This window comes from Lissotriton helveticus, chromosome 11 (genome assembly GCF_964261635.1).
Source record: "Lissotriton helveticus chromosome 11, aLisHel1.1, whole genome shotgun sequence".
Lineage (NCBI taxonomy): Eukaryota > Metazoa > Chordata > Amphibia > Caudata > Salamandridae > Lissotriton > Lissotriton helveticus.
The window spans coordinates 623,164,320-623,188,404 of record NC_136072.1 but is presented as its reverse complement, the minus strand read 5'-3'; the positions used below and the strand labels follow the sequence as shown (position 1 = coordinate 623,188,404).

At 39.7% G+C, this 24,085-nt stretch overlaps 1 protein-coding gene across 2 annotated transcripts in view; it reads left to right on the top strand.

Moving 5' to 3' along the window:
- The window catches only part of PLOD2 (procollagen-lysine,2-oxoglutarate 5-dioxygenase 2), a 477,372-nt gene that overhangs the window by 192,007 nt on the left and 261,280 nt on the right, over nucleotides 1–24,085 (top strand). For both annotated transcript variants that reach the window (XM_078666442.1, XM_078666441.1), the window contains exon 3: nucleotides 18,105–18,241. In XM_078666442.1, the coding sequence (XP_078522568.1) occupies nucleotides 18,105–18,241 (137 nt within the window). The remainder of the gene's footprint in view (nucleotides 1–18,104; nucleotides 18,242–24,085) is intronic.

Here is a 24,085-nt window from a genome sequence, read left to right as displayed (position 1 = left end):
ACCTTAAATTCCCATTACTACGAAAGAACCATTTAAAGATTATCTCAGGTATTGTGAGAAACATATTATCCTCGAATGTGTACCAGCACGTAGGATTTAGTGCTGTTAACTTTATAATTGGAATCGGAATCCAACTATGTCTCCAACTAAATATGACACCTCAGTCTTTAATAATATCATGTTTACTTAAAGTATCATTTTACTTATAGGTTCTTTTTCACGGTACCCATTGTGAGCGGAAATAGAAACTACCTTCTACTGCACATAGGATTACTGGTCTCAAGTTTCTGTATCGTTACGACTACAATTTTATAATAGGTAAAAAAATGTTTTTTTGAATAATTTGTCTTTAGTGGTTTAAACAATTGCTATGAAGAATAGAAGGAGAAATCGTTAGGTACCATTGTGGTTTTACCCCAAAATACTGCACTTATTCCATATATGTTCTCTAAATCCCAGTAATGAAACAAAAGTTGTCCAAAGATGAAGCCTACTATTCCTCCATTTCCCTTTAGAGTAAATGAACTCACCCCATGGGTGGACCTTTTTTGTCCCTGAGCGTCACTTGCAATTGCAAGAATCTGTCTTTTATTTGGTTAAATGTGCTCTAGAAAGAATGTATGATGTACTGTGATAGACGAAAGTTGTGATGAAATGTACTCGATGGGTCGCTTAGTTAAGGTTATCTCTATACCTCTCACAGATCTCACCTAACCGGGAGTCTGTTCTAGGGAGTGTCACTAGGTAGTCGGGCGGTGCATAGCCACAAAAAGTCAACTATATAGTTGTCATACTAATACTAATAATCAATGTATTTTTCGGTATTAAATTGTATCAAAGAGTGAAAAAGTACATGTTCCAACACGTTATGACTGTATTTTTATAGAATGAAAAAATTAAGACATTGTTTTTTATTTCCAGATCTTTGTTCATTTCCCTCCCAGTTAACAACCCCCAGCCCTGACGAAGGTGTGGCCCTTCAGGCCTGTCACCGAAACGCGCGTCGGCTTGTGTTTCCAGAAATACGGTGTACTGTTTTATAATCATCAAAAGCCGTATTAATGTCATCTATCTGGAATAACATTCTGATTTATGTAACAAATTTACCATCTTTGTGTTACATATTCCAGGACGATAGGGATGAATAAATGCATGGTAGAATGAAAGTTGAATGAGAGAATATTAGGTAGGTTATTTTGGAAATTTGTGAACATGAGAGTATGAGTGAAGTATGTTTTGTTACTGGGTAGGCTCTAAAGTAAAACGAATCTCTCTTATTTTTATCCCCTTTTTGCACTAATGTATGTTGTTTGATATCTTGTGGATTTGAAATGTTATCTATTTTTGTACAACCTTTTTTACATCAATCCAAAGAATATATAAAAAAATAAAAAAATATATATATTTTCTAAATACCTTTTGTTGAGTATAATTGGATTGACTAAATTTTGTCATGTGCACTGCTAAACTCCTAGGCTAATCACCCCATATATATTGGGATCCTATTGTTAGGACCATTACATCATTAGGCGGGGTTACGTTCCTTGTTCTATTTTCTGTTTTCTCCCCCTTACGGCCTGCCTACATCCTTAAAAACCCACTGGGGAACCCCCTTCTTTCATTAATTTACTCACAGCCCTGTGCTGTGGGGGTAGTCCGGGTATTTGAAAATTAAGCGACCTGAGCGAGACGGGCTATGAGAGAGAGTTGATATATGATATGAATGTGTGTTTGACTGTGGAGCACGCCTAACCTAACTTCCTTTCCAAGTTCTCAGAACCTATTTTTGTCCACTCTATTCTAATACGATATAGCCCCATTATAATAATGTCCAAAATGGACACTATAAAGACATTCGGTTTTACCGATGATGACTTTGCCAAAATGCTTGGTCTCCCTGCGGATGGCAACCAGGACTTCACTGTCCCTAAAGGACTTAATGGAGACTGGAACAAACTACTCAATCTTCGAAAAAAATCTAAAAGGACAGAGTTACACGCTAAATTTATGCTCGATTATTTACGCGCCGGCACCATCCCAATCGGACTTAGAGTCCGTAACATCCCAGGGATGTTCATAGAAATCAGACAGTTCCTGGAGCGATGGGCCCTCATATCCAACCGTTGCTCCAGGGACTGGATGATGCTCATCGTGGAAACAGCTCGGGCCGTGATTGATATTCTTAACAAAGAAATTCGTGAATTAGAGGATAAATTGAAAGAGGGAGATGCAGTAGATGAAGGCAAAAGAAAACTTGAAGAGATCCAATTCGAACTGGAATCCTTCTCTGAGTATCTCCTTAAAAGGAAAACAGAAAAACTGCGGAAAGATATTCGAATGTTTTCCCAAGAAAGGGCATACCCATACCTGGGAGCTAACTTCTATACTGCCCAGGAAGAAAATACATCTCGCGGGCAAGCACCCAGTTGGGGTCAGGGAAGAAAAGTCACCACCTTCTCAGAAACTACCGATTCTGAAGGTGATGCCCCTGAAGAGTATGATCCTAGCTATGACGAAGGATATAATCCTAATCAAGGGCATAATTCCAATAGAGGGAATAGAAATGGAAACTACAATCATCAACAGAATCGTTTTTTAGGGAATCGCCGGGGAAACACCCGTCCCCCTGCGAGAGCCCCTCAAACGAGGAATTACCGTCAGGGTCGCGGACAACCGCAGATGTATGTACAGACCCGCCATCAACAGTATTGGCGAACATAAGGGGGCTCCCTGTGTTTAATCTGTCGAATGAAACTTTAGACCCTATGGCCATTCAATTGTTAACGAGAGGCTTATCCTTTGTACCATCAGCTAACTTCAATAAATTTGAATTAAACAGGGATCTGCAGCAATTTTTTAGAAAGGTCCGTCTTCAAAAGTTCTTCTTGGAGGCTCCACCTACTAACAAAGACAATAACAGATCTGGATGCAAACCCCCGTCCTCATTCACGCCCTCACTGGAAATGGTAGGCCCTGAGGTAAACATATTCGAAAAGACTGTCATGAACAAAATAAATAAAATGACTCAATATGTACCCATCCCCAAAGCTAACCTGCCTGTAGCAGAGAACAAAGCTTTAAAAGAACTTGAATTGAACAAAAATATCACAATTAAAGCCTGTGATAAAGGGGGAGGGATTACTGTATTTGATACCTCTGACTACAAAAGAAGAATGACCGATTTACTTTCCTCTTCAGGTCATTACATACGAATTACACGGAACCCCGAAAATGCTCTGAAAAAACGGATTCTAACCATGGTTCAGAGAGGAGTTAATTTAAATCATATCTGTGAGGCGGAAGCTGAATTTCTAACCCCGAGTAACACCAAAATACCCATTATATATGGGCTACCCAAGACCCACAAAAATAGCACTGATCCTCCCATGCGACCAATTGTCTCTACAATTGGCTCTGCCACCGAGCCATTGTCAAAGTATATTGACAAGTTTTTAAATCCTATGGTCACTGAATTAGAATCTTATGTGCGAGACACTGGACATTTCATCCAACAAATAGAAGGCACATCATTCTTTGAAAACTCTGAGATAATGGTCACCCTTGATGTGGAATCATTGTATTCCAACATCCCTCAAAGAGGGTCATATGAAGTGATTGAAACCATACTTTCAAGGAACTCGGATATCACCAATGACGAATTCATTCTACAATGTCTCAAGATAGTTCTTTTTGAGAACTACTTTGAATTTGATAATTCCATGTACAGGCAGGCTACCGGAGTCAGCATGGGAGCTAGCTGTGCCCCTAGCATAGCCTGCCTGTACATGGGAGAATTTGAAAGAATCAACATTTTCAATGAAATGGCCCCCTTCTTCGAGAACGTCAAAAACTGGAAACGGTTTATTGACGACATCTTTTTTATCTGGAAGGGGGCTGAAGAACAATTGTCTGAATTCATCAAATGGCTTAATGCGGCGGATGCCAATTTAAGATTTACCATTCACACAAGTACAACTAAAATTGAATTCCTGGATATCTGGATTGAACACCACGAAAACTCCATCAAGGTATCGCTTTACACTAAACCGACAGCTCGAAACACCTTGCTCCAGTACTCCAGCTTCCATCCGCGGAGTCAGAGGGATAGTATCCCTTATAGTCAATTTCTCCGAATTAGGAGAAATTGTTCAAATATGCAGGATTTCCTAATTCAAGCAGATATCTTACAAGAAAAACTCCGGTTTCGAGGTTATCCAGCCAGATTGATCAAAGAGTCCTTCAAACGGGCAAGATATACTAATAGAGAATCAATGTTCACAGGAGCAAAACATGAAAAGACAAACCAATTAGTCTGTGTCACTCGCCATTCAGAAATGAATCACAGAATTAGACAAGCCATCAACTCGAGTTGGAACATTCTAAATTTGGAAAGTGAGAAGCCACATCTGAATCGACCTATATTCGCCTTAAAAAAAAAACGCAATTTGAAAAATCACTTGGCAAGAGGCAAAATTCAAGAAACCCCAGAAAATATTCAAACCACCATAACTGGAATGGAACCTATATATGGCAACCACAAATGTGGGACATGTCATATTTGCCCGCAGGCTATCGTGGGTGAAATTGTCAGTACCAACACCCGCACGATATCTGTACGACGGAACGCCACTATGACGAACTGTCGCACCAGTAACATCATATACCTAATTCTGTGTCCGTGCAACCTCCCATATGTTGGGGAGACAGGCAGAGAGTGCCGAGTACGAATAGGGGAGCATAGATCCAATATTAGGAATCAAAAAACTGCGGCCCCAATTGTAACACACTGGCTAGATAAGGGACACAAAGAACTAGAACTGCGTTGGTTCATTCTAGAAAAAATTAAAGCGAATCCAGGAACGGACCCCGTGGGTTTACGAAAAAAACGGGAAGTATTCTGGATTTTCTTTTTGAACGCTGTGGACAAAGGACTCAATGAAGAATGTCCTTGGCACCAGGCATTTCTGTAAAAATGATCTCTCCAGCAATAATGTCCGACCACCCTATTGGATAAAAGCTATAATGAACTGGATGGAAACATCTTTGCGTTTGGATACATCTGTCTATTGGACACTTTTGCACATTATTAGGGAGAACTTTCAAATAGGTGCGCAAAATTTAAAAATTTAATGTCCCTAAAATATACCCACTAGTCGAATAAAATAGAATATAATTCCCTTTTTCTAAAAAATGGTGATTATTAAGTAACTAAAGGAATGAGGTCCAGTTTCCTTTACTACAGCTTCCGAATTTTAGCCGTTCTAAGATGGCCGCCATATATCTATCAGAAAAATCTAGTCGGCAGTCGATGTTTGCTACCTAACATCTTCCTAATCTCAGCCGTTCTAAGATGGCCGCCATCTATCCACCGGGAAAATCTAGCCTGTCGTCGATGTTTACCACTCTACGCAGGTGATACCGATTCTCTGTGAGGCGAAAAGCGGGCTATTTAAATGCAAACCGGCTCTGAATCAATGAGAGTCCTATCTCCGGCGCCGGAAGGTCGATGCGGTCCATCGGCGGAACCCCCTCTACAGATTGATCCGCTATTTTCAAAGGTATGTTCCACACATCGACATGCTACTACTTAGACCCAAAACATGCTTAGTCATAATCTGATCACTGTTCTTGTTCTACCTTCTATACCCCACTAGGTAGCCTTATGCGCAGCTCTGTACCCTCCCTACAGCGGAAAAGACAGTGGCATTTCACATCACCCAATAACGGTGTGTATACGCCTGTACTTGATTTTCGAAATAACTAGTAGACTAATTCAATAATGTTTACTTATCATAGGCGCGTTATTCTTTACTCTTATTGACAGCCATCAACTTATTTCAATAGCGACGAAAAACGGCGGATCCACATCTATATCACCCGTGAACCCTGCTTCATTAAGCTGATGGTGTTTATATTTGCCAGATTCCCCTCTATCCTACTTTGTACTAATCAGAGGATACCAACAATAATACACATTTAACTCTGGCCGTTTATCCTCTATTAGGGATTTTTGACTGATAGTTTCCTACCCGCTCTTACCTACTCGGATAGCCGGAAGTGTGGCGAATTCACATCATAGATTGCTGAATTTTGGAACCGGTTCCCTTATTCTTTGCCACCTGATGACCATCTATTTTAGGTAATGAAACACTCCCCTTGTGCAATCGTTGTGGGTTGACTAGACAACGCGAGACCATATATAATAAGTATCCCTGTTTGTTTATTAGGATCTATAAGATTGCCAGCATTTGGTGACACCTTAAATTCCCATTACTACGAAAGAACCATTTAAAGATTATCTCAGGTATTGTGAGAAACATATTATCCTCGAATGTGTACCAGAACGTAGGATTTAGTGCTGTTAACTTTATAATTGGAATCGGAATCCAACTATGTCTCCAACTAAATATGACACCTCAGTCTTTAATAATATCATGTTTACTTAAAGTATCATTTTACTTATAGGTTCTTTTTCACGGTACCCATTGTGAGCGGAAATAGAAACTACCTTCTACTGCACATAGGATTACTGGTCTCAAGTTTCTGTATCGTTACGACTACAATTTTATAATAGGTAAAAAAATGTTTTTTTGAATAATTTGTCTTTAGTGGTTTAAACAATTGCTATGAAGAATAGAAGGAGAAATCGTTAGGTACCATTGTGGTTTTACCCCAAAATACTGCACTTATTCCATATATGTTCTCTAAATCCCAGTAATGAAACAAAAGTTGTCCAAAGATGAAGCCTACTATTCCTCCATTTCCCTTTAGAGTAAATGAACTCACCCCATGGGTGGACCTTTTTTGTCCCTGAGCGTCACTTGCAATTGCAAGAATCTGTCTTTTATTTGGTTAAATGTGCTCTAGAAAGAATGTATGATGTACTGTGATAGACGAAAGTTGTGATGAAATGTACTCGATGGGTCGCTTAGTTAAGGTTATCTCTATACCTCTCACAGATCTCACCTAACCGGGAGTCTGTTCTAGGGAGTGTCACTAGGTAGTCGGGCGGTGCATAGCCACAAAAAGTCAACTATATAGTTGTCATACTAATACTAATAATCAATGTATTTTTCGGTATTAAATTGTATCAAAGAGTGAAAAAGTACATGTTCCAACACGTTATGACTGTATTTTTATAGAATGAAAAAATTAAGACATTGTTTTTTATTTCCAGATCTTTGTTCATTTCCCTCCCAGTTAACAACCCCCAGCCCTGACGAAGGTGTGGCCCTTCAGGCCTGTCACCGAAACGCGCGTCGGCTTGTGTTTCCAGAAATACGGTGTACTGTTTTATAATCATCAAAAGCCGTATTAATGTCATCTATCTGGAATAACATTCTGATTTATGTAACAAATTTACCATCTTTGTGTTACATATTCCAGGACGATAGGGATGAATAAATGCATGGAAGAATGAAAGTTGAATGAGAGAATATTAGGTAGGTTATTTTGGAAATTTGTGAACATGAGAGTATGAGTGAAGTATGTTTTGTTACTGGGTAGGCTCTAAAGTAAAACGAATCTCTCTTATTTTTATCCCCTTTTTGCACTAATGTATGTTGTTTGATATCTTGTGGATTTGAAATGTTATCTATTTTTGTACAACCTTTTTTACATCAATCCAAAGAATATATAAAAAAATAAAAAAATATATATATTTTCTAAATACCTTTTGTTGAGTATAATTGGATTGACTACATTTTGTCATGTGCACTGCTAAACTCCTAGGCTAATCACCCCATATATATTGGGATCCTATTGTTAGGACCATTACATCATTAGGCGGGGTTACGTTCCTTGTTCTATTTTCTCTTAAGGCAGGCTGTACTCAGCGTGACTTGCAGAAGTTGGGCAGTAAGGAGAGGGTTGTTTGATACAAACAAGGAGAGGAAGCAATCAGATGTTTTAACTCAAGGTCAATTTTTCATAGTTTTAGCTATGTGGTGAGGAAGAGAATATTTGAGACAGCATGTAATCTAATAATGCAAAGTTGTAGAAAGAAACATTATTTTCATGTGAGATAATGCTATATTAGGTACTTTTGATAGGTGCTAAAATAGGGTGCACTGTCTCTGTGTGCAGCAAAGCAAAACTAGACCACTGCTTTAGTAAGGACAGCTTATCAGCTCAGGGTTTGAAAGCATAATGTAATGCATGGACTAAAGTATAGTAAAATATCAAGAGCTTTAGACTGTGCTCGAAGGGATCACAGAATTCAAAACCCCATTTCACTTAAAATAAGGGGGCTGCCCAGTCCAGTAGGTGGTCAAGTATACAGCAGGAGACCATTGTATAATCAGGTATCTTCCAGGAGATTGTCACAACCACTGGAGGCACAATCACTCAAGCTATCGTGCTAAAAAAAGTCAGACAAGTGCTAAGATGTGCTTCTATGCTTTGAGCCTGCAAAAAAATCAATTTCTACTGAGAATATTGAGGATAGCACATAGGAAATGTCTCTTCCATTGAAAAATGTCTTCCTATGTAAAATCAATTAAACCCCAGGCATGGTGTGAGAGAGGGAGTAAGGGTGAAAACTCACTGACCTGACTACAACAAAGTAGACAGCTGTGATCTTAGGCCCAGAAAAAGAAGAGTTCAGATGATGAGGCACATGCATGGGCACCTATGTGACCTGGGTGTCTGTGCGTTACGGCTATTATTACATAAAACTAAAAGGGCAATAATAACCCAGACGGGGATGGGCACATACATAAAATAAAAGTCTGTAAAGGGTGGTGGTCTTCGCATTAGCTGGGTTCGTATACTCCCCTTTACTTCGCCTTGACTATAAAGTGGGGCTTGGGCTCTCCAACTCCATTTCTACCACCAGACATCCACTACTTGACGGACTCAAGCCAATCAGCACACGAGCATCACTGTTTTGAAGTTTAAGGGGGTTCCCAAAGCCGTATGTATAGCCACACCTTAAAGAACAACAAAAATCTGACCCATAATGCACCATATTTTAGTAGATGGGTTGCTTACCTGTTTACACTTAACAAAGACAATGTATGGAGGAACAGTTAGGCACTGGCAGCCATGTATGGCAGAAGTGCTGTGCAAATGGAGGCCGTAACAGGACTGATACTTACCTTGGGTCTGCATAGTCACTTTCTGAACCTGTTCATCATGACCTATTATCTCTTCTGCTGCTGACATTGCTCTGATCCTGATGAACCCGACGTCTCCCCCTCTGCAGCCACATGCCCTAGTTAACTATCAGGACAACTGCTAAATCCTCATTTCCCACCATCCTTTTCGGTGTTTACTCCCAAACTAGGATTATAACTGCTGTAAAATTTCACACTACATGTTTTGACCAATACCACTTAAGTGTTACATCACCATTTGACCATCACATTGGCCAAATGGTATAGCTCAAATCCAAGAATATTTTCTGTTAACTCTGTAGTACTTTTTCCTCAAAGCCTGGCCTCACTGCTCGAACACATGAACATTAAATAATGGCGTGCACATGAACAGGGCCAGTCTGGGCTGCAAAACAAAAACTAACGTTTGCATGAGATAGATTGCTACAAACGATACTTAAAGGGTGTTGATAGATTGAGAAATACAAGTCTGAGGTTGACGATTATGAATAGGACTCTGGCCAGTGTGTAGAAAGTTCTAAATTGCGAAAAGCATCTGTGTTGACCTATTACATTGTAGTGGTGCTAGTGATGTGCAGGAGCAGCAGATTGGGGTCTGGCACTGTTTTAAGGACATGGGATTTAGTGTCGAGAGGAAGGAAGGAGGCATTTGTTATGTGGAGCTTGGGAGATTGGGGAGGAAGCTTGGAAAATTGTCCCGAAGAGAGAAGTCAATTGAAGCAGGTGATCTGATGGGTAAATCACTGCGTATCCGCAAGTGCGCTTCTAAGGCAGTGAGCTTTACATGAATGCTAAACGTATTATTTCAGATCTTCTGAATAAAACAGGATGTAAAACTCAGTGGCAATTCAAAATTATCTGCACGCAGTCTAATCCTCGTCTTTTCTTGCACTATGGAGAGGCAACACACTGTTAAACGGCAAAGGTGAGATGAATTCCAGAAAGTTTCCCTGAATAGCAAACTGTCTCCCTTGCCTTTATAATAGAGACATACAATTTTACATCAAGTCGCTAAAGACTTAAGTATGTTACTAGAAAAAGGTAAAAAAAAAAATCTCCCCCAGTCCCTGGCAATAGATGCAACTACCTTCAAACTTCAACAAAGGCCATGCAGTCTCCCTACAATTGAAGCGTTGTATCGGCCACTGTAATGTTCTTTACGAGCCACAAAGTTGTTTGTTGGGTGAATTGAAACAGCGTCCTTTGGAAATGTTTGAGTGAAACTGCCCAAAGCTGCAGTGCTGTGTTAATGAAACGAACACCCTAGCTTGGTGGCTGCAGTAGTCAAGGTGGGCAGGATCTGAGGGCACGACATGCCCGTACTTTTTTAATTTAAGAAAAACAGTTCCCCTACTTTTTGTGTAAAGACAACTGTCCTGGGACGGTTAGTTCCAAGAGCCCAAATGCTTCAGCTGAAGTGTAAGGCAGGTAGTCTCTGGAGATGTGAACCCTAGGAAGTGATTGACAGCTTAATAAGACTTCTTGGGGGTGGAGGGGCTGCTTGCCTGATAGACATGTAAATGTTCGCAACTGGTCAATCTGAAAATGTGAAAGGGTGTTTGGAAGCAGGTATTGGTTTTAATTGACGGAATCACTTGTGGCTTCCATATGATTCAGATTTATTATTTTTTGAGTACTATTGCAAGGGATTTAGCAGCTGAGCTGTGGAGTTTGCGAATTTAAATGACAAATATAAAAAATAGCAATATGTACAGCCTGTGTATTACTAACATCTATATTCTGGAACGCTTTTTTTCATTTGAAACCGTTTTGCGCATTTTGTAGCATCCTATCCTATACTGTGTATAATCAAGTACATTTGTTTTACTTAAATATTTGCAGTGCCTTCTGTCACAGACTGTCACCTCGTAGCACTAAACATGCACAAGCCACTATTATCCACTGCACCAACCAAGATTTAATTCTGTGGATCTCTGGGTATAGACACAGACCTCTGTAGTTCATTAACTAAGAGAGGTTTTCATGATGTACATTGGTGCATTTCCCACTGATTAACTTGGATTTATTTTTATTTATGGTATGTGTTATTGTGTATGTAGTTACCCGAAGGTGGAAGACCCAAAAAAATTACATAATATTTAGTTTTTGTTTAGCAATGCCTTTTGCCCTGCCCTCGCACTCACTCACTCCGCCCCCTTTGAGCACAGCCTCACAGTTCCCATACTTGTTTTTAATGCAATCCAACAACTGGGTGGCTGTCATATCAGTTCCTCTACAGGTCTGACGACTATCACACATGCCCTCCTCCAAAACCCCACCACTGGCCAGTCTCTCTCTGAACTTGCGTCATGTTTTGCAGTACTGTGAACTACAATGTTGCTAGTTTGAGTAAGGATTAGCAAGAAAGCTGCGGTTGTCTCCTCACCAAAAAACCCAGTTTCCTGGTACAACGAGGTGACCCAGCACCACCAGACCTGCCAAATCTGACATTCTGTGAACAGAGCACAGAGGATGTCGTAGGGTACGTACAGAGAGTAGGCAGGAATATGATTAACAGAAAACAAGGACTGCAATGCTGACTTACTCTGGGCTTGTTTGAGTCTGTTGTTTGCATGGCAGCTGTTTATTTATATTCGCACATCGCATTTCACTGTACAGTCATTGAAAGGCAGGAGTTAGTGGGTCACATTAGTTTAACACAATCCAGACAGAACACACAGTGGTGGTGTATAAATGCATTCTCTTGGCAGACAGCCAGCACAACTGAGATGCCTCTTAGATTTGTGTGGAAAAAACACACCTACCAGCACTCCGTCCAGTGATCAACCAAGGAGCTTGGCCAAAAAGATGTCACTGAGTGGCGTTAGAAAAGGGGTGCGGGGAGGAGGAGCTGGCCGGGGGCTGTAAATATATTTTTTTAAAGTAACTCAAATTGACAGCAGCAACAGGGAGCAGAGGCGGGAAAAAGGGAGGGTCTGTGTAGGATGGGGCTGTACAGATTAAATAAAAAAAGACAAAACTCGGTGCGCAGCAGCAAAAAGCCAGAACAATTGAGATGCATGTTATTTGCACATGTAGTGTGGGGGAGGCAGTACGTTTGCCAGACACACAAGAGAGCTTACAACACAAGGGACACCGCATCCTGGAATGTGGCGGTGGGTGTTGCGAGGAAAAGCAAAAGAGGGAGAGAGCTGGAAAACAAATGAATTCAGGAGGAATGCTTAAACAAAAAAAAGTAGTTCTCTAAAATTGAGCATTGGAAGGACACAGGGAAAGATGATATGCTCTAGGAGAGGGATAAACACAGGATGCAGATGGAAATCTATCAAATGAAAAGCAACCAAATAAGTGTGAAAATAAAGCCAACCGTTCATAAGCAAGTGGCGGTCTCTAAGCCACTTACAATAGGCATTTTGCCACCATACAGCTTGCGCTGTCTAATAGGCTTGACTTAAATCGTCTAATAGCACATCTTAAAATTTTCATTGAAACTCTGACTCCTCCACTACACTATGTTGTTATGTTGCTTGGCTACTTTTGACTTTATAATATTTTGTACATGTTACTGGCAGACGTTTTTTGCTGTAAGACTTCACTATCTTGCAAAATAGGCTCATCCTCTGGCTATGGGATCAATATTCATTGAAGCGCATCATCCAAAAGACTAATTTATGTAGATCTTCTTGACAAATTATTTTTCTCTGTCACTCCCATTTTTTGGATAATTTTTCTCTTGTGCCCCCAGTTGATCCTCTGACAATCTAAGCCCTTCCCAGTATATTAACGTTCTGAGTGAAACATTACTTCTAATAGTAAATGAGACAATATTTCCTGCACTGGGAAATTCAGTGTGTGCAGCATACTTGCACTCATTCAGCTATCACTGTGCACCCTTGGCTGTTAAATTAAACATATGAGCATTAAATATAGATGGAAAGTGCACAGCTCGATACAATTACCTGCGTCACATCCTGGAAATGAGTGTGCTTGGCGAATTGCGTTATTATTGTGTTCAGCACATTTGTATTTCCAAGTGCTGTGCTGTGCATTATTACGTAATGGGCAGCTAAACTAATTGTGTTGCACACTCAACCAGTTTGTCTTGCCACACCAGAACAGCTTTACTCTTGTGGAATATTACTTTGTGATAGTAACGGGATGATGGGGTACCCTAATGGAGTGGATCATTTCATTGCTATGGCCACCACACCACTCAACAGCATTTGTGTGATAAAGTCAATGGTGCCTAGGCTTACTGCTAAGTCCCAAACCCCACAATTATGTGTGTGATTAGACTCTCCTGCCTTTTAGTGCATTTTATGCACAATAAGTGTTATGACACCGACACCGACATCAGTAAGACACGCTCTTTTTGTAACTGTGTGTATGTTTTTATGTTTTTTTAAACTTTGAAGGGGTCTGATTACTATTTACTCTACTTAATTTAACTTACCTGATCCTCTGCATTCTGCTGGGCTCCTTGGTCCACCACGGGTCTCCCGTTTGTGCAGAAGGAGTCCTTTTCCATTTCCTGTTCTTTGCTGGTGCCTTTTTGGGTAGGCGACTGTCCAGCTTTGTTGCACTTCCGGCCTTGGGGGCTTCTTATTCACATGCCGGTCCGTGTGTGCAGCGAATGCACTGCCGGCGCGGCAAAGGCATGCCAAAAGCAAGCCCGTCTGCACCCGTTCATGCTCGGACTCAGCTCAGCACCAGCCCCCCTGCTAGTTAGGGCTCAGAATCTAAGGTTCCTATCACCTATTCAAGGGATCCCTTAACATCCTTTAATTCCTTATGGAAGCCCTGTACTAGCTTGCAGTTAGACATTAAGAGCTGCAAAGATGAACAATTTTCTCTGTACGTCTCGTAGTGCCACCAACTTAATAGAGGCATTACCAAATCAAACTATAACTAGATATCACTGCACACTTATCAACGCCAGATCGCTTATCAAGAATGCACCAGATTTTCTGTTATTATAGAAAACCATAATATTGACCTGGCCTTTATCACAGAAACTTGGACAGACTCAACATTGAACCTAGACCTACTACTCGCGCTACCAGCAGTTCTTCTTAATGTCCCACTTTGTAAATCTATACATTTTAAAATGTAACTTAACAGTCATTACTCCTTTAATGGACTTCTTATTTATAGACCAGCTGGGTCTAGATCAGCTTTCACTCAATCCATTGGCAATCTCATAGAACAAAAAGTGGATGCTGCAGGATTCACCATTTTAGGTGTTTGTAATTTCCATATGGAGAATTCATCTGATCCAGGTTCAATAGATCTAGTGGACCATATGGCGAGTGCTGGTCTAAAAAACAATTGTTGATGGGTCCTCACACAAAGCTGGTCATCTTCTGGATGGTATTTGCATGGATAATCAACAGCTTTATTGGGTTTCCTCTCTCCCTCTGACATGGTCAGACCACAAAGAAATTCTGTTTGAAATAAATGGGCTACCCGAGGTAAAATAAATTCACCCTCAAATGGGGAGTACTACTCAGCGCCCATGAAGTGCTATTGATGCTGATCAGCTCAATGTCTCCCTTGCCCAATCAACTTCACTGGTCGGTTCTGATTTGGACACAGCCGTTTGTAATTACCATCAGTGGCTGGACTTGTCACTAATCCAGTTATCTCTAAAAAAAAAATCTTAGCCATAAGATGAATCCTTCCGAACCCTGGTTCCACGACGACCTCAGGAAAAAAGAAGCAGGTATGTAGGAGATCAGAACGCAAATGGAGATCTCAGCTTAAACCAGCAGACAAGGAAGTATATCCTTGACCTGCTCACCAATTTTTCTAAATCCTATGTTATGGCCTGCGACACAAAGCACGTTCCATTAACAAGTATTTCGGTGGAAACAAACAACCTTTACATTATTAATACATTCTCTTACCTGGGGGTGGACTTTAGTTCCACTGACTCATGGCACCAAACACAGGTGAGCGGAGAACCAAGTTGTCTAAGGCTGTCCGTTCACTTTTCAGCCTGCCCCCCGCAACCCCTCACCTCACCCCCCACCAGAGGTCGAGCGTTCACTCCCATGTTGCAAATATATTCCATGCAATGTGTACCAGTTGCTACCTTTGGGCCGGAGTCTGGGGCATCTGGGACGCCACTGTAATTCAAATAGAGGACAATCGCTTTTGCGAAAGCTTATATCCGTCCACTTTCTACTTCACACTTTATCTGCCATAATGAGCTGGGGTTCAGCTATATAGCTGACCGTGTTGAAATCTGCCCCCGTTGTGATGGCTTTCAAGTTGGAAAATGAAGAGGCGTCATTAAAAAGAGATATAATAAAAGACTGCCTGTGATAGAGGCCTTGATATTCCATGGTAAGCATTTGTAAAAAAAATATTTTTATGTTATTGGCCTTCCCCAGGGATTTACTAACACTGACGTATGTGTTACAATGGGATGGAAGCAAGTTCAAACATCAGAGCTAATTCATGCCCAGGAAAAAGGTAAAATGCTGAAACACTAAAAACTTCCATTTCGACTTATTTGTCAGTGAACCATACTAACACTCTTTATCTGTGCGCATGGAGAGGAAGATGGGAATGCTCTTTAATGTTCTGTTTACGGGCAGGCACAATAAAGTACCTACTCTGCTTCCTATTAGGTTTGCAGCATAATTTAGAATCACTTGCATGCCCAGGTAATCATGCTTTTATACAGTCGATGTTGCATTTGATGTTTTTGGTGGTTTTTATCAGAAATACTCTGAAATCATTTTAATGGCTTTAATTAAGTCTAGAAAACTGGCGCATTGCACTTAGTCACTGCTTTTTAAAAAAAACAACTTCAAGATGATAAATCATGATTTTACGGGAGTTTGTTTTTATGCGCTGTTGTATGCTCTATATGCTCGAAGTACCTTGGCTAAGCTGCTGTCCTCCATCTGTATGGCCACAAGCTTAGATTTATGCACTGTAGCCATGTTTCAGAAGCACACAGCACTTTAAGTAGGTTCTTTTTACATATATTTTTATTCTTCATTTTTTTTAAATTGTTCATGGATATTGTAACCAGCTGGTGCACGAAATTTTTATAACTAAACCCTGTTTTATATATGTATTACTGACAATTCTGTATTTTTATGGCTGCATAGTAGCCGAATAAAGTTTTTTGATTGTTTGATTGATTGACTGACCACTTCAAGCTTTAACGTCTCTTCTTCTTGTAAATTTGGCATAGTCACTGGGCAAAAGTACTTTTTATTTACCTTGATCGGTGCTTGAAGCAGCCATTGCACAGAGCCTCTAGGAATGTTGTGAAAAGTATTTTGGTAATAGCCTATAAAGTCGAATGGCAAAACATTTGCCTTTTCCTTTTTCAGTTTTCCTGTGAGAGTTTTAATTTAGCATGTTTCTGTGGTCTCAGCTGTTGGTTATCTGGTTATATTCACAGCGTCCAGAAGCATGCATGGCTTGACATAACATGTTACATTTCTGTGCTAAAGGGGACGAGACACTAAACAGATAGATACAAATACATCAGCTCTATTCTTGCTGATGGCTTTCAATGGGCAGTCCTGATTTAGGACCTCATTAAAAGTTGGTGGATGGGTAGTCCATCACAAATGCAACAGATTTCCCGTCTGCCTCATTACAAGGGCACTATATAACCTATGTACCTTGTAATGAGGTGGATGGCAAAACTGTCACATTTGTGATGGAGTAACCCTCCGCCAAACTCTAAATCAATCCTTAGATCTCTCAGTGTGACTGCTTGTTGGCTTTAAACGACTGTTGACCAAATCAGGGCTTTCACCTATCTTGTTTTAGGAAGGGTTCTTAGCGTTTACAAGGAGTCTTGGCCAAGACAGCTATTGCTGATCAGATGTAAAGTACCCAAAAATGATAAAAGAATGAGGGGCCGTGACTGGTATATTTCTAGGGAAATCCCACAATAGGAATTGATTTAGCTGTGGAGGACACAAAAGTGACCAGTCACCAAATGTAATAAAAGATTTTGAACTATGGTCCAGAGAGGTACATTTCAGATCAAAAGGCATGGTAACAGAATATGGAACTATCTATCTGAATCATATGTTTTTCATGAAATTCAGAAAGGAGTAACTGTATCCCTTTATTGTAGATGAAGCCCGCCCTTATCATTTCCAGCAAAATGGAGCTGGGTGGTTCTAGCATTCATTCACTTTTGTTGAGTGAATGTACAAACAAATGTTACTAATGTTACTGACTGGTGAAAAAGAAACATTAAAACAACAATATTCTCTTAAGATAAATAAAAAGGAACCACAAGGTTTTAAAAGAGATTATAAAGCATGTTTTCTAGGGTACGGAAGGAACGGCTTGCACGTTTTACCATTTAATTTACATTTTGCCTCTTCCCTCACTGTCCTAGAAGGAATCATATCTTGTCTCTCGAGCTGCAACTATGTTTGGGCTGTAATTCCTGCTATTATATCCTTGTTTCGGACTCTTTTGATTTTTATTTTTTCCGCCTAGAAACATGCAATAAGCGCATTTAACCACAAAGACCACAATTATGAGTGGCAGAGTATTTTATTTACTGGATCTGAAACTACAGACACCACATGATGATATTTTTGCTGGGTTCAATAAAACCCTCATCTTCCGACGTTTAACTCCGAAACGTGGCACTGCATGCAGAATTTTGGTTACTAGGACACTGAATTCTGTGTTTCTCTGTAACTACTAGGCATTTTTCCACCCTACATTTCAGCAGACTTGACCTGCCAAAAGTGACCTGGGGAGAATTGGAAAATATATTTTTTTTATCAAACACACATTAATTTTGAAAGCCAACTTCACTTCACTAAGGTTGTTCACTCTTAAATTTAGTCGGAAGAAGTTTTCTTATATTGTTCTTAAATCAATTAAACTGAAGAATAGGCTTGCTTAACATGTGTAAATGAAAATATATATTTTTAATGGAGGAGGGTAATATATTGCCTGACGTGAATAATGGAGTGTATATGAGCACACTTTCACTTCACTGAATTATTGCAACTGAATTCCCCACAGGTTCTTGGCCAAGAAGAAAACTGGACAGGTGGAGAAACTGTAAACTCGATCGGTGGTGGCCAAAAGGTTAGGCTGCTGAAAGAATCAATACAGAGCTTTTCTGAGCAAGAAGATCTTGTTTTATTGTATACCGACAGGTAAGATCAAATCTTTTCACAAAGCAGATTGGAAAACAAGTATCATTGATATTTCGTTGATTGTTTCTGGTGTCATCTGTTTTTCTTTTTCTATTATGGGCATAGTTTCAGGAAATGAAAGCAGCAAGTCTCACATGGAAAACCCATCAGTTTGTCTGGAAAACATTAAATGATTTAACAGATGTGCAATATGTGCTTCAAACATGATTGTGCTGCAGCGGAACAAGAGTGAATCATGTTCTGTATGTTCTCATCACTGGCCAATTGCAAGGTGTTAGGCCAAGAACTCAATTTTTCCTATAATTGCATATTTTTAATTGAAGGTCTCATATATCATTAGTTCTTATGTAAAATCAATCGACCTTTTCTTACTTTTAAATAATAGCAACCTCCTAGTTTCAATTAAATCAGACATTTTCTCTGCACCAAAGATTACAAAGTTCCCATTATATATCACAGTGACAAAACCAAGACCACCTGATAATTTAGTTGTGTGTTAAGTCAAGTTAGGTCATGTTCTTCTGCTAAGTTGGCATATTACCAGTAATGCTTTCCTAACACTGGTTTTATTTTTTGTTGCACGCCACTGACTCCACGGGATCCAGACTTGTGGGCTTCTCTGTGCCTTGTTGGAACAGATAAACCCATTATTTAGCTAAAGCCACATACTGATGCACACATCCAGATGGAGCCACAGAAACGTCAACCTCTCCTCTTCTACCACAAGCTTGTAAAACTATGCAACCATGTTGCTTTTGTCAATATTTTCCTTCTTGATTTCCTCTGACCTATTGCTCTTGTATTCACCATTTTCAGCATTTCGGCCTAGTCATGGACGAGAATAACATTCTGTTTATTTAGTAACCATTTAAAAGCTTACAAACGATTGAGATATTGATTTTGTAATGAAATTCAGTTAACATAATGTGTATTTGTAAAGCGCATGTTACCCAGAAGGGCGTTTTGGCGCTGAATAATATATGTTTACTGTTACCCAACTTAATGGTACTCATTTTATTGACCTTCAAAAGATGAAGGCGGAGTGAACCAGACAGGATTTGAACTTCTGAGCCTGCAGGTCTAACACAGGCCCCTACAGTGGTCACATTAGTCCACTAAGCCACCAGACATGGTTCTGTATCATAAGCTAGTGCCTCAACATCTCAAGCTCACCGAATCATTTTTTACTCTTCTTCTATATCACGTTTGTTGGGCAGACAAGCAGCCTTCCAACATTACTTTGTTAAGAATGTCACTACACACGAGCTACACAAAGTGCAGTCTGAGGAAGGTAGCTCCTTTGTTTATATTGTAATTAGAGCAATGAAAATAAAAATGCTCAATGCACATTCCCTTGCGCTAAATCTCTCTAAATACATGTTTAACTTTGGTACATTTCTCTTTCTTCTCCTTTCTCCCTGTTTTTACTGTTTTTCCCTTGCCCTGGATCAGCGTCTGATGATGAAAAAAAGTCCGGGTTTCCTAAAATGAGTGCCTTTGCCCACCACCTGCACACATGTAACACTAGTTTGCTCGTTTGTTCTAGTTTCTTTGCATTCCTAATTTAGAGATGAGAACTGTCTCTTTCTTGCCTTATTTAGTCAGTTTCAGTATATTTTATTGACCAATGAAGAAGTAGAAATAGAGTATCGTGCATAAGCGTCCTACACCACAAAGTTCCCTTCTTGAGATTTGATCTGTGGTCTGTAGACGCCTCGCTGATGCCATGTTGTACCTGAACAGAAGTGAGACCTCTATTTTTGTTATGTGCCTGTGAGCATTTGAGTATGTGCAGTGGGGTAATATTTATTCCCTTATGTTTGTTCTCAGACTCTACAATGTCAACCTTTCAAAAATCTCGAACGAGTTGCATTTGTTCCTAGCCCCAGTTTGCATAAACAAAGGGGACAGCAATGCCAATTAGGGACTATATTTCAGTGCTCCCATTTAAAGAGTGTTTCGTTCAAACCTTCATGAGGATTGCATTGATCCTCTTTAAATACAGTTTTGAAGGCCCTTTGTTTTTGTCTGGTTTTAGTGGCTTCTGCATGGTACAACTTATCTATAAATGTGCTGTATGGCTGTGAAACTAGAGCCCTATAATTTGTCTACATATCAAAACCCCCACAAACAGGACAATTATACAGCCCTTTCATTTTCTCAAGTACAGAGGCATTGTTTAGTAGTTTTTCTTTCCACGACTGGGACACATCTAATCCATGTATATCTTTCTCTTACTGAACATATGTTTACTGTCTTGGAAAATTTGGAAATATGTCTGTGATCTACATCGCCTGGTTTGAACTGGGAATAATCCTTTACACGTGCATTGCATATTGTCATGCTTTCTAGATTGCGGATACATATAAAATCTTAATATTTGAAAAATGCTCGAAACAAAAACAGATAGGCCAAGACTTACTGAGTTGTTGTACTCTAGAATATTTTATTAATTTTAAGACAAAGAGCTTTACTTGCATTTTCTTTACATGTATGTCACATATGCACCAAAGTCCCTCTCTTTGCTGGTCGGGAGTCACTGCAATCTGCCTGTAAATTGGACAGGTATGTGTGTGTGTGTGTGTGTGTGTGTCTGTGTGTGTGTGTGTGTGGTGGGCTGGTTCTTAACTTGGTTAATAATTACTTTAGTTGCAGGCACTGTAAAGTCTGTGTGGAGCGTTTCCCCTGTCGTTATGCACCTATCAATATTACTCTGGGGAAACATGGGAAGGGCAGGGCAGCCGTTTGTAGCGCAACAACATATGCTGTTAATGACCCTATGAATGGCTGGCATATTATCCCTTGAAGCAGCAGCTCTAATGAGGAAGTGGGAGCTAGGAATTGGCAAGGGAGAATACATAGAGCATATACCTACATTCGTAAGTATTGTTATTTACTAGCTGAGCAGCAATGGAGCACTGCACACACCAGTTGGTGATTTACATATTTGTATTTAATGATTACAATGAGTATATTTAAATTTGAGTTTACCTATTTACAGTTTATGGTAGCGGGAGACTAAGGGCCAGATGTAGCACGGCCATTACCGGTCTGTAACGGCCGAAATCGGCCGTTACCGACCGGTAATAGGCTTTTCCTATGTAGGTGGTAAATTTCCCGATTATTCGGTATTTACCGAAACATCATTTACCGATTCGGTATTTACCGAATCGGTAAATGAAATGTAGAAAGCACTTTGAAGAGTGCTTCTGTGCTACAGGATTCGTTATTTACCACCAACTATTAGTTGTTGGTAAATAACGAATACCTCTGTAAATGCAAATCTGTGCATTTACACCTGTGCCATGAGACAGACATACAAAGCCACATGTGCATGCAAGCACTATTCAGGGGTGCAACAGGGTGTCAAAATGACACCCTGCTACCCTTGACTCTTTCCCTATTTTACCGAATCGGTAATTACCGATTCGGTAATTGACATTCATTCGTATGGGCCTCTAGGCCCATAGGAATGAATGGCAATTGCTGAGTCGGTAAATACCGATTCGGTAAATACCGAATCTTAACGATTCAGTATTTTTTACCGAATTTTTATCTACATAGCATTTACCGATTCGAAAATACCGAATCGGTAAAATTCGGTATTTTCGAATCGGTAAATTTCAATTACCTACATCTAGCCCTAAGTGATTTGACCAAAATAGCACAATCCATAGTCAAGTGTCAGACCTGGGTTTGAACCGTGGTTCCTGTGCTCTAAAAAAAAACTTGCAGCATAGATACCGTAGGAGACACTGAATACGAGAGAGTCTAAATACAATTAGTAAATGAGCCTAAAATAGGGACTAGAGGCACATGTCATGGAAGGTGGAATGTATTCAGCACACAGACAAAGCTCAGAGCACGGAAAAGAATAGAAAAAAATGACATTTACATTAAAATATCAGCGCATGAAGTCAGAAAAGCAGACATACTAGAAAGTTTCTTAGAAATAAAAAAAACTTATTTTTCAAAGTATCTCTTTAGACTAAAACATAAATCCTCCTTTTTTTGAAGTTATGTTACTTATGCAATGTAAAATAGCATCTAGAAACAAGGGGGCATTTTTACAATGTCCCTGCGGCACTTTTACGCCAAGGAGCGTCACTTTTGTGAGGCTCCAGAAGCGCAGTGTGCCGGCCCATATTTACAAGGCCATGCAAAGCCACCTGCATGGCTTTTCATGACCTTGTAAATATGGAGTAAGTCAATGCTTTCCTCTGCTTAGAAAGGGCGTTCTATGGGTGTTGTTTTGAGTGTTAACATGCAACACCCAGCCAGTCAGTCAGAACAATCTTTATTCTGCAGTGAGCCACATAAGAAATATTGGAGACATTTCATACATTAGGTAAAAAAGAGCGCTTCATATATACAAAAACTAAGCAAGATTAAAATTCATTTTGGTCAGTAATCTCAAAGAGCAAAGTGCATGTGAAAAAAGCATGAAGAACCTGTAAAGGTACAACATCACAGCAGAATATCAAGTAAAGATTATAAAATATATACAAACAAATAATCAGGATTAAGATTAATTTTGGTCAGTAATCTCAAGGAATAAAATGCTTGTGCGAAAAGCATGAATGAACTGTAAACATGCAAAAGGGCAGCATAATATCAAGTGATTCGTGTCAAACGAAACAAGAGGTGCGATTTAAATATGCTGCATGATTTTATATAATACTGTTTTTATAAAACCAGTAGTTCATATCGCTTTCTTATGACTTGTGTGCTTTAATAACGTTTAAAACCGCAGAGCAGATCTCTAAAGAGGAAATTGTTTGTAAAAATTCCAGGGCATGCCTATAGTGTCTCATAATTGCCTTGATCAATACGGGTTTTAAAAAAGAGGATCTGGGGGCTGAGTACAAAGGACAAAACAGAATAAAACGACATGTGCTCTGTTACTCAGTACAATTACAATGGCAAGGAGGGAGAGCATGGTGCCAAACGCATTAAAATGGAAATGTAAATTTACAATGGATTACGTTCAATCTGAAAAAGTGAGATACATCCTGTCTGTGAGGTTTTCAATCCATAATAAATAACATTCAATATTTCTAGTAGTCACCACCTGCAAATAAGCCTCAACTCTTTGCATGGATTGTGCTTTCTGCAATCTCTCATTTAAACGGGAATCAGCAAAACATCAATCAAACAATCTAGTACAAATTAAATGAAAAAATTAAATGAAGAATCAGCAAAACGCTGCTTTGTAATTTCCTTTCTATTCGGGCGTAGGTTTTGTAGATTTAAAAGCATTTCACTTAGGCCTAAATACTTTTCAAAAGTGCAAACCAAGGTATCCTAGAGGCATTATCTAAAGATAAACAATCAGTAATGCATGATCTTACTAGTTGCGCCTCCAGGTTTAACCAACATTTTATCCGTAAAAGGGGGGGAGCTATAGCGATTGAATCCTCTTTAAAGGGTAAACCTAGTTCCTCATGTCACACAAAGTTTGCAGTATTTTTGGGAGTAGCCAACAAACGTCAGTTGAAGGCATTTTCCAAACATTGAAGTGCCTCTGATTGATAATAACCCCAAACATCCGCACTGTAGAGGGCTGCTGAGATACATTTGCATGCCAAATGCGATGCAGCGTGCCCAACGAAATTCGTTTTATTGATTTAATTGTCAACTTACCTGCATTCATCCATATTCCGGTGTTTACTACCCCCCACCCTGACCCTCCCCCGCGCCACGTCACTGCCCGGTAGCACTACCTCCAGGAGCCACTACTGGTTTCAGCTTAATTTTTCCACAAAAACCAAAGTAAATATGGATAAACACAGATAAAATTAGCAAAAAATAAATATGGATAAATACAGACGGAAATGTCAAAAA